Source organism: Oratosquilla oratoria, chromosome 39 (assembly GCF_046742065.1).
Source record: "Oratosquilla oratoria isolate Oo_2021 chromosome 39, ASM4674206v1, whole genome shotgun sequence".
Taxonomy (NCBI): Eukaryota; Metazoa; Arthropoda; class Malacostraca; order Stomatopoda; family Squillidae; genus Oratosquilla; species Oratosquilla oratoria.
Genome location: NC_134815.1, coordinates 42,887,708 through 42,902,985, shown reverse-complemented (window position 1 = coordinate 42,902,985; position 15,278 = coordinate 42,887,708). Strand labels below are relative to the sequence as shown.

The 15,278-nt window shown below is 37.3% G+C and overlaps 1 protein-coding gene across 1 annotated transcript; it reads right to left on the bottom strand.

The window, feature by feature from the left end:
• Nucleotides 1-2,479: 2,479 nt before the first annotated feature.
• Nucleotides 2,480-11,191, bottom strand: LOC143020379 (ribonuclease H2 subunit A). Its single transcript, XM_076176773.1, has 8 exons — nt 11,177-11,191; nt 10,818-11,032; nt 8,472-8,670; nt 7,416-7,542; nt 6,394-6,492; nt 6,086-6,167; nt 3,824-3,947; nt 2,480-2,753 (listed from the first exon to the last, which is right to left on the bottom strand). Exons 2-8 carry the CDS (start codon nt 10,942-10,944, stop codon nt 2,585-2,587), a joined length of 927 nt encoding a protein of 308 aa, XP_076032888.1. The 5' UTR covers nt 10,945-11,032; nt 11,177-11,191; the 3' UTR covers nt 2,480-2,584.
• Nucleotides 11,192-15,278: the final 4,087 nt, after the last annotated feature.

Sequence of the window (15,278 nt, the reverse complement as noted above, 5' to 3'; positions counted from 1 at the left end):
TATTAGTTTCTTTGTTTTGTCCAAATGTTGTTCCAGTGATTGATTTAAGTGTGTTGAGTCTAGGTGTGCATTTATTTTTTATGTTTGTGATGTGTTGTTTAAATGACATGGATGTATCATATGTTACACCAAGAATTTTTGTGGTGTGTGTGTGTGGTATTACAGTGTTGTTGATATAGAGTTGAGGAATGTATTTGTGTTCTTTTGTCCAGTTGGTGAGAAGTGTTGCTGTAGATTTGGCTGGGGCTATTTTGAGTCTGTAATAAACCATGTGTTGAGTGTATCAAGGTATGGCTGTATTATTTCTGCAGCTTTGTCTGTGTTACGATGTGTACATGTGATTGTTATGTCGTCTGCGTAGGAAGAGATTTGTATTTCTAAGGTGTCTGGTGTGGGTATATCATGCATGTATGGATTAAAGAGTGTGGGGGATAGAACAGAGCCCTGTGGTACTCCATACTTAATGTTTCTGATGTGCCATGATTGGCCATTTTATGACACATAAGCATTTCTGCCTGCCAGATAATTGGCCAGCCATCTTTTGGTGTTATTGTGCATGTCTGTGTTATATATTTTGTTTGTTAGTCTGTGGCAAGGAATAGCATCAAAAGATTGGGTTGATGAAAGAATATTGGGATGGTTTGGACACATGGAAAGACTACTAAAAGATGAGTAGAAAGCAGACGTGGAAGGTGTGAACATGAGGGGGCGACCTAGGATGAGATGGATGGATGGGGTAACAGGGCATTGGGAAAAAAAGGAATGTCTGTTGGGGAAGGACGGGAGTGGACAGAAGATAGGGCTGAACGGAGAATGGTTGTGTATGGATGATGCTGTGATGCATGAGGGGGAGTGGGTTGGGGATGGGGGGTGAGGGCGTGTGTGTGAAAAATAAATTGACACAGCCAAAAGGGATTTCTCCACATCTTTTCTGCATGAGGGAACAGAGAGGGGGGTCGCTGATTTAATGAAGCAGCCTTGCTGTGGATGTGCTGTGTCTTGCGACACTGCTTCTGACCCAGGGCAGTGGGCAAGATGCAGGGATGACCCGTCATCCAGGAGCCAAGATAAGAAGGAAGTAAGAGGGTGGATAGGAGTGGAGTATGTTGGGGATGGAATGGGTGGGAGTGGTTCTTATGTATTTGTTTTTTGGCTACCTCCCTTGTAAGGAGGAAGTAGTGTTTGGTGTATGTTAAAGAGAGGAGTTCTAGGGAGTCCTGACCTTAAATCCAGGAAACAGTGAATTAGTGCCTAGATTAGAGCTAACAGAACATTAGGTTTCACTGCTAGAATGGTTATGAATAAAAGTACAGAGATAATTATCAAACTATCTGGCGTTGAACCCATCCTTGACTATGCAGTACAGTTTTGGTCTCCGTCCTATAGAATGTATATAAATTCACTAAAATTGGTACTGGGGAGAATAACCAAAATGATACATGGGCTCAGAAATTTACCTTACGAGAACAGGCTTAGGCACCTTAACTTACACTCTTTGGAAAGCCACAGAGTGTAGGGTGGTCTAATAGGTGTTCAAGTGGATCAAAGGCTTTAAGAAGGGTGACAAATAAGACCATCACATTAAGACAACAGGGTAAGACTTGCAGTAACGTATTCAAATTGGACAAATTTAGATTTAAGGAAATAGGCAAAACGGGTTTACCAATAGAGTGGTCAACAAATGGAATAGATATTGTAACCATGTAGTGAGTGCTTAAACTATCAGCTGTTTTAAGGAAAGTTTAGACAACTTCATGGATGGGGATGACAGGTGGTAATGGACATAGAACTGCCTGGTGTAGGCCTTATGGTCTCTTGCAGTCTCCCTCATACTTATGTTATCTCCATAGACCAAAGGATGTTGTGGTTTGAACTGCAATGTGCACTGTTTAAGTTTGTCACGTGAGTGTGGACATAGGACGAGAGCCAACACTCATAACAGTTAAATCAACCGAAATTGCTTCCTCACCTCCCTTTCTTTCTCATTACCAGGACTATACGTACTCACAAATGCCCTTATTTCACTTCCCAATCCCACCTTCACCCACATCATCTTTAATAATTACTTCACCACGCATCTATTATTCACCAAGAATACTACTACTTTCCTCCCTTGCCTCTTGAATATCTACTTGTCACACTCCTGAACTCCAACTCCATTTTCTTTCAGTTTTGTTTCACTTAGTACTAACACATATCTTTCTTCTCACAAACTTAAAACCTCTTATGTTCATCTCTCCCACATCCATGTACATTTATTGATCTCATAACTAGGGTTGCAGATTGCATCCTCCTCCTAGACACATTCATGCCTTGACTCTTCACAGGAGAAAAATAGAGTGGCCCTGGTCCTTCCCTTCCATCAATTCATTTTTTTTTTTTTTTTTGTGACATAAATGGGGAAACAATGGTGATATTCTTCTCCCCCCGCCAGAGAATATGATTCCTGAGGTATATAATTAATAAGAAAAATCACAAATTCTTTTCAATATATTTAATGTATCTTAAACCTTTTATGCTTTAGTCTAAAATTTGAATGGATAGGAGTAAGTTTAACATTTGTAAATTAAGGCCACAAGACTTCCTAGAAATTGGTTACAGGAGCAAGACATCTGTCTCTAAAGAAGTAATGTATTTTCCTTCGAGGTGCTTTCACTGCTGGTGTAGTCCCATCGGGGTTTTGCTTCCGTGCAAAATACTGAAGGACTGATGGTGCATTTTCTTTCTTGTCCTCTTCATCATCACTGTCATCCCTGCAAATGAAAATTTATATGTATATAACTCAGCCTATTTAATTTCTTATAACAAAGTACAGGATAAAAGATGTGCATGTATTTACTAAATTGATAAGAGGGAGGGTGGAGGGGAGTGGAGTGTATTCAGGATGGAATGAGTGGGAAGGGTTATTATGCCTTTTTCTTTTTGGCTACCCCCCCCGTGTAGGGGGAAAAAGCCTTTGGTATATGTATGTATGAATACATGAAGCTAAGCTGTTGGTATCTTGTTTCTTACTTTTCCAATATATGTGTGTATTTACCTAGTTTCATTTAATTTAGCGGCCTTGCTGTGGATGTGCTGTGTCTTGCGACACTGCTTCTGACCCAGGGCAGTGGACAAGGTGCAGGGAGGTGCTAAGATAAGAGGGAGGGTGGAGGGGTGTGGAGTGTATTCAGGGATGGAATGGGTGGGAATGATTTTATGCCTTTTTCTTTTTGGCTACCCCCCTTGTAAGGGGGAAAAAGCCTTGGTATATGTATGTATGTATATATTTACCTAGCTGGTCCCTCTTGGTGATCTAAAACCTGTTTGTATTTTACTTCGCCCTTGCGCCAGAAGGTGAGCTCTGGGTATATGTTTACATTATAACATGACGGATTGCCATCTTGTGGTTCCTTTGGCCCGTCAACGTTTTCTTCCATTTCACTTCAATTACACACTATTTATGTTGTAAATTAATCAATCCAGATATCCAAGAGCACTCCCCTTCCCATATATCACACCCTAGGTATTCTATAATTGTATCACTGTTAAGACTTTTCACTTTTTTTAAAGTATTTCATAAGTGCCAATATATGCATGTTGTCACTATGATGAACAATGTGTGTGTGTGTGTGTGTGTCTGTGTGTGTTTACCTAATTGTAAAATCTAGGGTTGGAATTATGTTCATGGGGTCCCACTTCAATAACTCTTTTTAAACTCTACCTTAAATTCATTTATATTGTCCCGATGAGCATGGATTAGTTTATATGCAAATAAACAAACAAAATGAGAACAGTGTTCACTAAGATGTGTGTATATTGTAGAGCATCAGTATTTTCTTACCATGTAACTGGAACACATTTCTCATCCATGATTTTCTCAGCCGTTGACCATGAGAATCGAACTATGCCTGGGAACCCAAAGACTGGATCTAACGAGTCCAGCAAAAATGTCTTGGTGACAGCATCTGTTAAGAAATTTTTTAATTACTAAGATAACCTGGGTTACAGAATAGAATCAGCAAAGAAGATAATGTCTTAAAAGCATATAGGGCTCAATCCCCCTTTAAAGTAGGGAGGCAAAGTCAAATCACACATCAAATAAATAAATCAATCAATCCTCCCAGGTATTTTGCGGGAGACCTGTAACATTCAGGTAACTGGCAACAGCCTTTGGGTTCAAAAGTCTATGGACTGTTAGCAGAGGGCATTGTAGTATGAAGTTTTCCGTATCTTCTGCGAGGTGGTTGTATCTGGGGCAGTTTGAATCTATGGCAAAGCCTATTTTGCGTCTTGCGACACTGCTTCTGACCCAGGGCAGTGGACAAGATACAGGGATGACCCGTCATCCAGGAGGTGCCAAGATAAGAGGGAGGGTAGAGTGTGGAGGGGAGTGGAATGTATTAGGGATGGAATGGATGGGAATGGTTTTTATGCCTTTGTTTTTTGGCTACCTCCCTTGTAAGGGGGAAAAAAGCCTTTGGTATGTATATGTATGTATTGTTTTAATGCTGGATGGTGTCCTGGTTGCAAATATGCCAGTGTGGTTCCTATCAGGTGTGGGATCAGGTTTTTTCTGTGGTGCCATTACTCCTTCATACAACCTTTTCTGCATTCATCCCAAATTCCTATTTCTCATAACACTTTTCATTCAACCTACACATTCACACGTTTTCTTTATTCTACAATCCACCTCCACATCCACTTATCAGTTCACTGCCACAAGTGACCCATATTAATTAACTCTCCACTTCCTTCTGCCCCAAACATGTCACCCTCATCACTTTTGTCCACATTTATTCTAATTTCTCCTCTTACACACCCTTCCAAACTAAGTTGCCAACTGTTACAATTTCTCCTACAAGTCAGCCACAAAGTATTGTCCACAAATAACAATAGTTGTTTGTGGATAACACTACGCTTGTGGCTGGTCCTGAAGAGACTAAAAAATTTAGTATCTTATCAGCAACAACCATCACTTCTATCCTTAAGAGACAATATCATGCCTAAAAGGTGGAAGTAGTAAAATATTTGAGAAATATAGTAAATGTTGTGAGGATTGATAGTGACAAATGTGAAGGTAAGGCAGAGAACAAGGGTGTAAAGAGAGCTGTCAGTTTGGGTACATATATACATACATACATATAACAAAGGCTTTTTCCCCCTTACAAGGGAAGTAGCCAAACAAACAAATGCATAGAAACCACTCCCACCCACTCGATCTCCTACATACTCCACTCCCCTCTACCCTCTTCCCTCCCTCTATCTTGGCACCTCAGTTAGGGTATTTTTAAGAATTCTAAGGTGGTTTGTGCACTTGGAAAGAATGAATAAGGAAACACTAGTAAACAGAGTGTGGAAAGCAAAGATGGAGAGAATTTGTGACAAAGGCCAAGAATAAGGTAGACAAGTGAAGTAAAGGGAGTACTGGACACAAGAGGAATGTCTGTCAAGCAAGGAAGAGAGAATACAAAAGACAGGAATAAATGGAGAGATTCTGAATGAATGAAAGAATGACATGGTCCAAAGGAATGCTCTTTGTCAGACCCTGCTGTGGAAGTACTGTGGCATTCTGTCTTGTACTGCCTTCAACCTGATACATGTGTTAGGGACAGAGATAACCTTTCATCCACAAGGCACTAAAATGATGAATAAGTTTTGATAGGTGTGGAGTGGATGTATACTTTCATTTGGCCAAACCCCTTCTAAAGGGAAGACCCTGTGGTTTGTATGTATTATACTTCACAGGAGACACTTGACAAGCTTACACTGACAGTCACACAGCTCTATTCACCTAAATTCAGAAAAAAACATATATTTTACATTAATTGATTAGTATATTAGATAAATAATTAGGCTGATTTGCAGGCACAAACATTTCACCATCAACAAAATTTAAAAAATTTAAAAATTTATTGCAACTACAAAACCTCAACTATACGTCAATTCTGTAACTGCAGAGTTGCCAGTCTGTAGTTAAAATTACAAAAGAGCCCATCTTTGATGTATATATACATCTAACCTTATAGAATACTGAAAAGATAAATGGGTTGAACTTAAGCATAAGATATGACTACAGCTAATCTAATTCTTGAGTTTGCCTTACCTCCTGGATAGCCACTTCCCCAGTTCTGAGGTTGTTCACCTTCAGGAAACTTCCAGCTTTTCAGGGCCCTGTCCCTGGCCACCTTTAGAATAAATACAGTATGAAATGATCAGTACATACATATACCAAGGCTTTTCCCCCTTACAAGGGAGGTAGCCAAAAATAAAAAGACATAAAACCATAAAAAAGGCATGAAATGATCAGTAACAATAACAAACTTCTTATAAGCATAAACTCATTTTTTTTAAACAATTCATTCATTGCCCTGATTAATTGGATGCAAGTGTTAAAACGTAAACAATACTAACCTTGGCACAGATACTTGCGCCTGACACTGTTGGGAATAATGCATCAGCTTTCTTAGATACGGTTATTTTTAAGGTAGGAAAAAACGACTGTAGTTTGGCCTGAAAAATAAGAAAGAAACCTGCACAATTTGCAACATTTTTATCTTTAAACTCTTAGCCATGGGTTTTTCCTCATAAGTACTTGGATTGACACACACTCATGAATCCCCAGTTTGACACAACTCGTAATTGTTGAAAAATCTAAATCTTTCAATCCAGTACAATGGCTCTCTATTGCAAGGCATGGATAACAATGCCTTTCTTGACAGCCAACTGGGTAAACCTAATCTCATAAGAGTAAAAAGCTGATGAGAGATTTTGGGCCCAATTGCCAATTTCAGCCCCTCACGGGTGCACCTCTTGATGGCAGAGAGGGGAACGACAGTTTCTGAAAATGGGCAGCTCAGCAGTTTTCATCACTTTCAATGCACTCTGTATCTCCTCTTCTGTTATATCCTCATCATTCTCCTCTCCAATTACAGCTATTCTCCTGGTATCTCCCACTGCCACAATCAAAGCCTCCCTATCTTTTTCTGTATTCAACAACTTGAAATACTTTACCCATTTTCCACTCAATGCTTTCACTTCCATTACTATCTGTCCATCTGCACCCTTTACTCATTCCTCACTACCCAATTTGTTTCCACTCTTCCTTCTCACCTCCTTCAACATCTTTCTATACTTTTTATAAATTCTGTGAAACACCTACCCCATATACTTCTCTTGTGCCTTCTCATTTCTTATTTGCAACCATTCCTCATATGATTGCTTCTTCTCTTCTACCACTACCCTCTAATGTGCTACCACTATAACTAAAATTTGTACTCATCTGAAATTATATGCATCTTCAATGCACATGGATATAAGTTCCATCATGACATACAATTCATACTTATATATCTGTTAAAAAAGAAAAAGAAAAAGAAAAAAAATGAGAAGGAGCGGTCTGGTTAAGATTTATCCTTATAAATAAGTTCAAATACCTCATATTTTTCTGGTGGGCCAACAGTATCAACATAAACTTCCTCCAGGTTAACTCCTGCATCCAAGACTCGCTGAATCAGTGCTATGGCAGAATTGTGTGATACTTCATTCAGGGACACCTTTGGCCTAAAATACACAATATTTCTTAGTGTGCAGAATGTAGTACATGAATAGAATTAGGATAAAAAAATTATTGTAATTATTAAAAAATGTAACAATAAAAAAATTAAGGCAGGCAAGACTGCAAAACCAATTAAGATCTAAGTTACCTCATTTCTAATCTTAAACTGCATGATGGAAGTTAATGGTTTCCAGCTTGTCTATCTTGAGCAAATATTTTCTCACAGCCCCTTCTCTGACTTTTTCATTTCTTATACTTAAGTGCTGGTAAATCTGAGGCCATAACTATTTCTAATATAATCATGGCTACAGTTGAGTTCCTAAGACCTGATGAGGATACTAAGATTACAGTACTCGCTAATGTTTGCTAAACTTTATTACTGTATCAATACTTTTTTTTCCAAGTAAGTTACTGATTATCTTTAAATAATATTATGTGTATTTGACACCTAGCAAGCCAAAAGAGCTCATGGATGGATGGTGAGCAAGTATATTTGTGAACAGTGGTTTGAGAAGAATGTACAACCTAAAAGGTGACAGTCTGTTCTATGAGAGGGATGCACTGAATGAACTGGCAGTAATGCAAGTAGGAAATTAGTTGTAGTTTTCACATGGCTTAAGCACAGAGTGAAAGGGATGTGGATGTTCTTCCCCCATACCCTAACCACCTTCCTTTATGGATAAAAATGTAGAAATTGGGGTTGGGGGCAGGAGAATCCCTGAATAGCTTATGCATTTCTTCAACTACTGGTTTATTCTTTATCTATTGGTTCACACAAACTCTTAAAATTCTATCATACAACTCAAATTTTATCTCTGAATAGCTTCTGCATTTCTTCAACTACTGGTCTATTCTTTATCTATTGGTTCACACAAACTCTTAAAATTCTATCATACAACTCAAATTTTATCAGTTCCCTAAACAAGCAACTCACCTCTTGTACATCGAGTTGGAGATTCCGAGAGGAGCAATAACTTCTAAAGACCATCCTAAGTAATCTTTGTTTTCATGAATAAGACTAAAAAGTTTTTCACGCTGCTCTTCTGTTAGTGTCTTGGAGTCTGCGGCCCCTAAGTTTTTCAGATCATCCTGTTTACTCAATGGACAATAACACACACCATATACCATTGGCCCTGAAATAAAATGCAATGGTCTCAAAATCCATTTGTAGGATAATCTTTCAAAGACATTAGTATAACTTTCTCTTGTAGTATTTTTATCTTTTCAAATTCACAAGTATTTCATATACAGCATAATGAACCATAATAAAGAAGTATCACCCCAGTACGCTGAATAGCAACAGTGGAATAAAGATAAAGGTTAGGTTAGGTTGAATGAGGGTTATGCTTATTGTCATCCTCTTATACAACCAAAGATGGCCTACATGAAGAACTATCACCCTATGATAGCCCACATGAAGAACTGTCACCCTGTCAAAAGTCTGGGGTGACTATTCTTCATCTAATATCCAAAGCTTACACCTTCATTTTTCTCATCTATATTCCTTTTTTAAATTTTAATACCCCAAGGGTCAAATCTTGACCTCAAATTTTTACTGAAGTTGAATTTTTTTCAACCTACAGCTCTAAAACTCTGATATTTGGATTCCTTGTCTTTTTCTGATTCTAAATAGATATACATTTATATTACTATGACTTTTATCACTAGTTATTGGTTGCCAAATGTTAGTGACCTCTCATATGACCTCGAAATATCTAAAGTCATATCTCCTGGATTGACCTTCAAATCAAATGTGTTTAGGGCCCTTAAACTACCTAACCGCAAAATTTCATCAAAATCAGAGAGATGAGGGCGTTACTTTGAATTTTTTTTATCTCGCAGAGAATGCCCAAACTCTAAAATACAAATATTAAATCAATACAAATATGAAATATGTCGGGATGTGCAAAACAAGGTATTACTCTAGTGTATTACTCATTATCATATACTTTACCTTAGGTGTTAGTTCTTAACTTCTTGGGAAAAAACAGTTGGGGGAAGGAAACATGCATCTGTTTAATTCACAATTACCATCATTATCATAATTTTTTTATTTTTGGAAGGCATGTCTAGACAATATAAAGTGGGATATGAAATGATAATATTTAATGTTGAACAAAACTCAAATTTTGAAGATAATACACTTTACCTAACTCCACTATAGACAAATAAGTTTAGGAAAATTATAGGATTTTAATTAAATTAATACCAGGGTAGTTCCAAAAGTAATGCCTCCTATTTTATCATTATGCACAAAGGAATCTGTAGAGATTATTTATGGCATTGTTATAATTATAATAACTGAACCTTTGCACACATAAACTGAAATTTTTATCTCTGTTGCTGATACTGACGGTGTGATAGTCTAATAAAGTAATCCCTGTCATGGATGTGAGCCAGAGGCAGAGTTTCATCATTAAATTCCTCATCATAGAAGTGGAACCATTCGACATTCACCGGCACTTGGTGAATATTTATGGAGCCGAAGCAGTTAATGTCAGCACTGTTTGGAGATGGGTTTGTCAATTCCGGAGTGGCGACAGAGATGTGAGTGACAAACCGCGCGCCGGACGGCCATGCACAGGCCCTTCCTAATCGCTGGCAAAAGTGGGGTGGGGGATGGGGGTAGGTTATGTGGAGAAATGAATTCTAGATCAAAAATGTCAGCTCGTTTTAATGGTGCCATTCCCATCTTCGTAGCTCTTCAACTTTTTGAGTTATGAGTGAAAAAATAGGAGGCATTACTTTTGGAACCTCCTTAATATAACAAATACTCTACTGTACTTTGTACAAGGTATGTTAACATGGTATTTGTATGGTTTGGTTTAATTGAATTTTAATTTTACAATAAGATAGATATGAAAATGCAATGTATAAATTTGCAAGGATGACACAAAAAGCATTTGAAACTGATTTCCATTGTGGTCCTCTTTAAATGCTCATTCTTTTAATTATATATATAGTAAATGTTATGGCATTAAGTTATGCCATGAGGAGATATCATATACACAAACTACAGAAATTTTACCATTAGTGATGTAAAAAGTTAAAAGTGTACATAATCATGTAAACTGGTGAAATTTAATTGACTACAATAACTTTCACACCCGACAAGCGTTTGAGATGGGAGCCACAAACACTTTTTTAATTCTATCACACAAGAAAAAATGTATGTTCGCTATGGTTAGATTTGGTGGAATGTATTATCATAATAGAATCTACTGTTAAATCATGCAACAAATGTGTACACAACAGTAATGCACAAAATCTTTCGTCTAACCTAACACTGGTCCTCGACCTGCTTCGTCCACACCGAGGGCACACGGTTCTCCCTTGCATATCTCAGGCACTTCAGAATCAAGAAAGATTTTTTTCCAGTTGTTGTCAGTATATTCGCTTAAGTCCATAATGCCTTGGTTGTCGACAACAGAAAGACTCTGACGTTGTCCTCTATCGTCTGTTGTTTTCCCGCCAGACACGTCCAAATGTTGTTTACTCGTTAAGTGATTAGACAATTATTTTCAAATGAAAATAGTACACTGTATACAAAATATAAGACATTGAAATTATTCATGAACTTAAAATTAAGCTTATATGAACTTTTATCAGTAAATGAATTCGTGGTTCTCGACAACTTACTAGCTACAAAATGTCCGTCAATTCTCCCTGTTCCTGTTTTGATTCAATTTGATGTACTACATATAAAGGATTACAAAGGCAAAGCATGCCGACAGGAGACCTTTTGATCCATATCTAGGTCGGATGCAAAAAAAAAAAAAAAAAAAAAAAAAAAAAAAAAAAAAAAAAAAATCATATTAATAATAAATTAAAACTATAACAATGTAAATAACAATTAAAATACATAAATAAATGCATTGGTATAGTTGAATAACAAACAAACAGGTAAATAGTAAATGATAATAAATTGACATATAACTAATAATAAATGAAAATCAGACAGACAAATTATAACAAAACAAAAACAAATAATATAACATAAATTATAATAATTACAGCATCTTACTTAGGTATTTATCTAAATGATTCTTAAAGCTTCGAACTGAACTACATTGCACTACCTGTGCAGGAAGTTTATTCCATTCATTAACTACACGGTTGGCAAAGTTGTTTCTACCTACTTCCAAATTGAATCTATTTCCGGACAGTTTGAGACCATTGTTTCTTGTCTGATTCTCATTCAATGTGAAAATTTGGTCACTTTTGATGTTGTCAATTCCCTTTAGAATTTTAAAGACCTGTATCAAGTCACCTCTGAGTCTACGCTTTTTTAGGGAAAACAGATTCATGTGCTTAAGTCGATTTTCGTATGATTTATTTTTGATATTTGGAATCAGTTTTGTGGCTCGCCGTTGTACCTTTTCCAGTCTGTCAATGTCTTTAATGAGATTCGGTGACCATACGGAAACAGCATATTCCAAATGTGGACGAACTAACGATTTATATAGCTTGTTAATGAGTGATGGACTTTTGAAATCAAAAGATCGCGCAATCAATCCCAGAATCTTATTTGCTTTCTCAGAGGCTGAAATACACTGCTTGGATGATTTGAGGTCGTTACTGATAATTACGCCGAGATCTTTTTCACTATCCACTTTTGTTAACGAATTTCCAAATAACTTGTAATCGTACTTACTGTTATTTTTACCTATGTGCATTACCTTGCATTTACTTGTGTTAAATTTCATTAGCCACTTTTCAGACCATTGCTGTAATTTATCTAAATCTTCTTGAATATCTAATTGGTTTGAGTGATCATTTGCCACTCCGCACAGTTTTGTATCATCAGCAAATTTGGAAACAGTAGATTTTAGTCCATTGTCTATATCATTTATATATACTATGAATAGAAGTGGCCCAAGAACGGAACCCTGAGGAACTCCACTTGCAACATTTTTCCATCCAGAAGTTTTTCCATTTAAAACAACTCTCTGTTTTCGACCTTTCAACCAATTACTAGTCCAACCTAATAGGCTACCACTTATTCCATGCAAAGCTAATTTAGTAAGTAGCCTTTCGTGTGGGACGGTATCAAAAGCTTTTGCAAAGTCTAGATATATTAAATCTATATTGTTTCTTTTGTCATAATTCGAGATAACTGTGTTGTAGAATTCGAGTAAGTTAGTCACGCAAGAACGTTTCCGTCTGAAACCATGCTGGCTATCATTTATCAAACGGTTACTTTCTAAATGATATTCGATATCATCTCTGATGATAGTTTCCATTATTTTTCCTACGATCGAAGTCAAACTTATAGGCCTATAGTTATTTGGTTTCTTTTTGTCACCTAAGTGTAATGAAAAAAGAGCTACATTCGTGAGATATCGTTTCATTTTTATCTGTTGTTTTTAGTCAAATTTGTTTGCTGACACATCTATACAGAATATTGCTTACCTGTAGGCCTCAGCCCTCAGGCATGACAGCAACGTGACATTGCAACGCTCTCACGTCCCAAATCTAGAGATTCTGTCAGTTTTATCAGATCATCATTGACGCAACTATTACAATCAAGTCACTTATACATCTTCTTTATTCGTGGATCACAGGCCACCTAGATCAGACAAATCGATTTCGCAATTTTTTTTTCTTGACTGGGCTCCTTAGAAAACGTTTATAAATTGGAATTTGTTACTGTTGAACTGTATATTATTGACAGTAGCCCAACTATATATCTTATTCAGGTCATCTTGCAAAACCAGTTCATCCTCTTGTGATTTTATGGCTCTCAGTAGCCTGGTATCCTCAGTTTCGCTGATGATACCAGGCTACTGAGAGCCATAAAATCACACGAGGATGAACTGACAGACTTGGACCACAACATAAGTGGCCATTAGGACGTATTGTTAAACTATACCCAGATGAAGAAGATAGTGTACGCATTGTAGATGTGTTGTGCAATGGGATAATCAGTAGAAGAACCTTGGACAAACTAGAAGAACCTTGGACAAACTAGTTCCCTTGGAAATTCATTTCCAAGAGCCAACACCCTTATCAGGTGAAGAATCCATTGGTGAGGATGAGGCACCTTTAGTACGTCCTATGAGACAAGCAGCTTGAAGGGCAATAAGATTAAACTTGAAGGCTTGGTGCAGTGTATAATTTCAATTTAGATCATTTGTTTCATAAATTTCATTTCGTTTTCACACAGTATGTACAAAAAATGTTATTACTTGAAAAGATATATAAGTATTTTTTTTTAATTCTTTTAATAATATATTTGCTTTCAATAATAAGCAAATAATAATAGCAACATTTGGAGGACTGGCCGAAACGTCCGACTCTGCAGAGTTCTGGCCGAAACATCCTACATTCGATGCGCTCCCCTCCTGCATGGTCACTAATGATGTTGAACTTCTGGGCTGTGTTGTTCAGAACAAATTTTTGCACTATTTTGGCGTTAAATCTATCTTGACATTAAACATCATGGTAACACAGAGCGTTACCATGACATTTAGCATCAAGATAAACTAACGCCAGAATTAGTTTTTGAACAACCCAACCCTAGACTCCTTGTTATAATATGTTATCAATGTTAGGCAACTTTTTGTGCAACAATAACACCATTTACCCTAGTCCACACATGAAAGTTCTATAATTTCAATTTAGATGCTTTGTTTCATAAATTTCTTTTCATTTTCACACAGTGTGCAAAAAATAGTTACTTGAAATTATACATAAGTATTTTTTATAATATATTTTCTTTCAATGATAAATAAATAATGATAGCAACATTTGGAGGACTGCTATTATTATTTATTTATTATTGACGGAAAATATATTATCAAAAGAATAATATATCACCGGCGATTTCGGCCCAGAAAAAACCCTGGGTCGAAATCATCCGAAGCCCAGCACAACACCACAACCACCAGCACAGCACCACAACCACCACGGCTAAAATACATTAGGAGGTGTTTTGTCCGGGTGTCACGACCCACCTATGGGCCAGAAACGTACCCAAAGTAGGTAATTTAAACACCTCCAACCAGTGGGGGGAAAAAAACTTGCTTTCGCGCCAAATTATGTAACGTTTTCCTGAGCTTGGCGGCATCTGACACTACGTATTCTCAAAAGGCGCCCCAACAGACGGGTATTACCCAATGAAGTACAAATTACGACATACACAACACATCATATTCATGCAAGGCGTGCCTTAACAAATACAAACGGGAAAATTTATTCACACAAGGGTATGACAACACAGCCACAGGATTCTATTCACGCTAAGGACGTGACACCGGGGGTGCTTCGTCCTGGGGATGTTTTGTCCGGGGGTGTGCTGGGGGGTTTGTCCGGGGTTGTTTTGTCCGGATAACGCTTGCATCTACTGTATACGAACCAACAAACGTGGTCTATTCTTATGATGGTAGATCTGTTTCTAATTTTTCCTCGTGTGGTTCGTCCGATGGTCTTTCCTTTAAATACGCATGCCCCAGTCATGAGCGAATTCAGGCGCGGATCCAGGGGGGGGGGGCTGAAGCCCCCCAAATTTGTTCTTCCATGAATCATTGTATGAATCATGTATTTGCCCCCCCCCCCAAAAAAAAAAAAAAAAAAAACAGGAGGTTGATGTTCGTGTGAGATCCCATGAACAATGCTGTGTGTTATTAATGTAATTTAGATACTTTTATTAACAGGTTCAGAAGTTCATACATGTTTTTGTTTGTATTTCTGTTTTTTAAAGCTACTTTTATTTTCTATTACTTCCATGAGTCCATGTGCA

Bases quoted from the DNA above. Each gene is read 5' to 3' on its own strand.
- LOC143020379 (XM_076176773.1), bottom strand. From the start codon at position 10,944: ATGGACTTAAGCGAATATACTGACAACAACTGGAAAAAAATCTTTCTT. The intron at 6,168-6,393 runs GTTAGTATTGTT...TTTATTCTAAAG, and splicing joins GCGCAAGTATCTGTGCCAAG to GTGGCCAGGGACAGGGCCCT. The intron at 2,754-3,823 runs GTAAGAAAATAC...TTTCATTTGCAG, and splicing joins AAATGTGTTCCAGTTACATG to GGATGACAGTGATGATGAAG.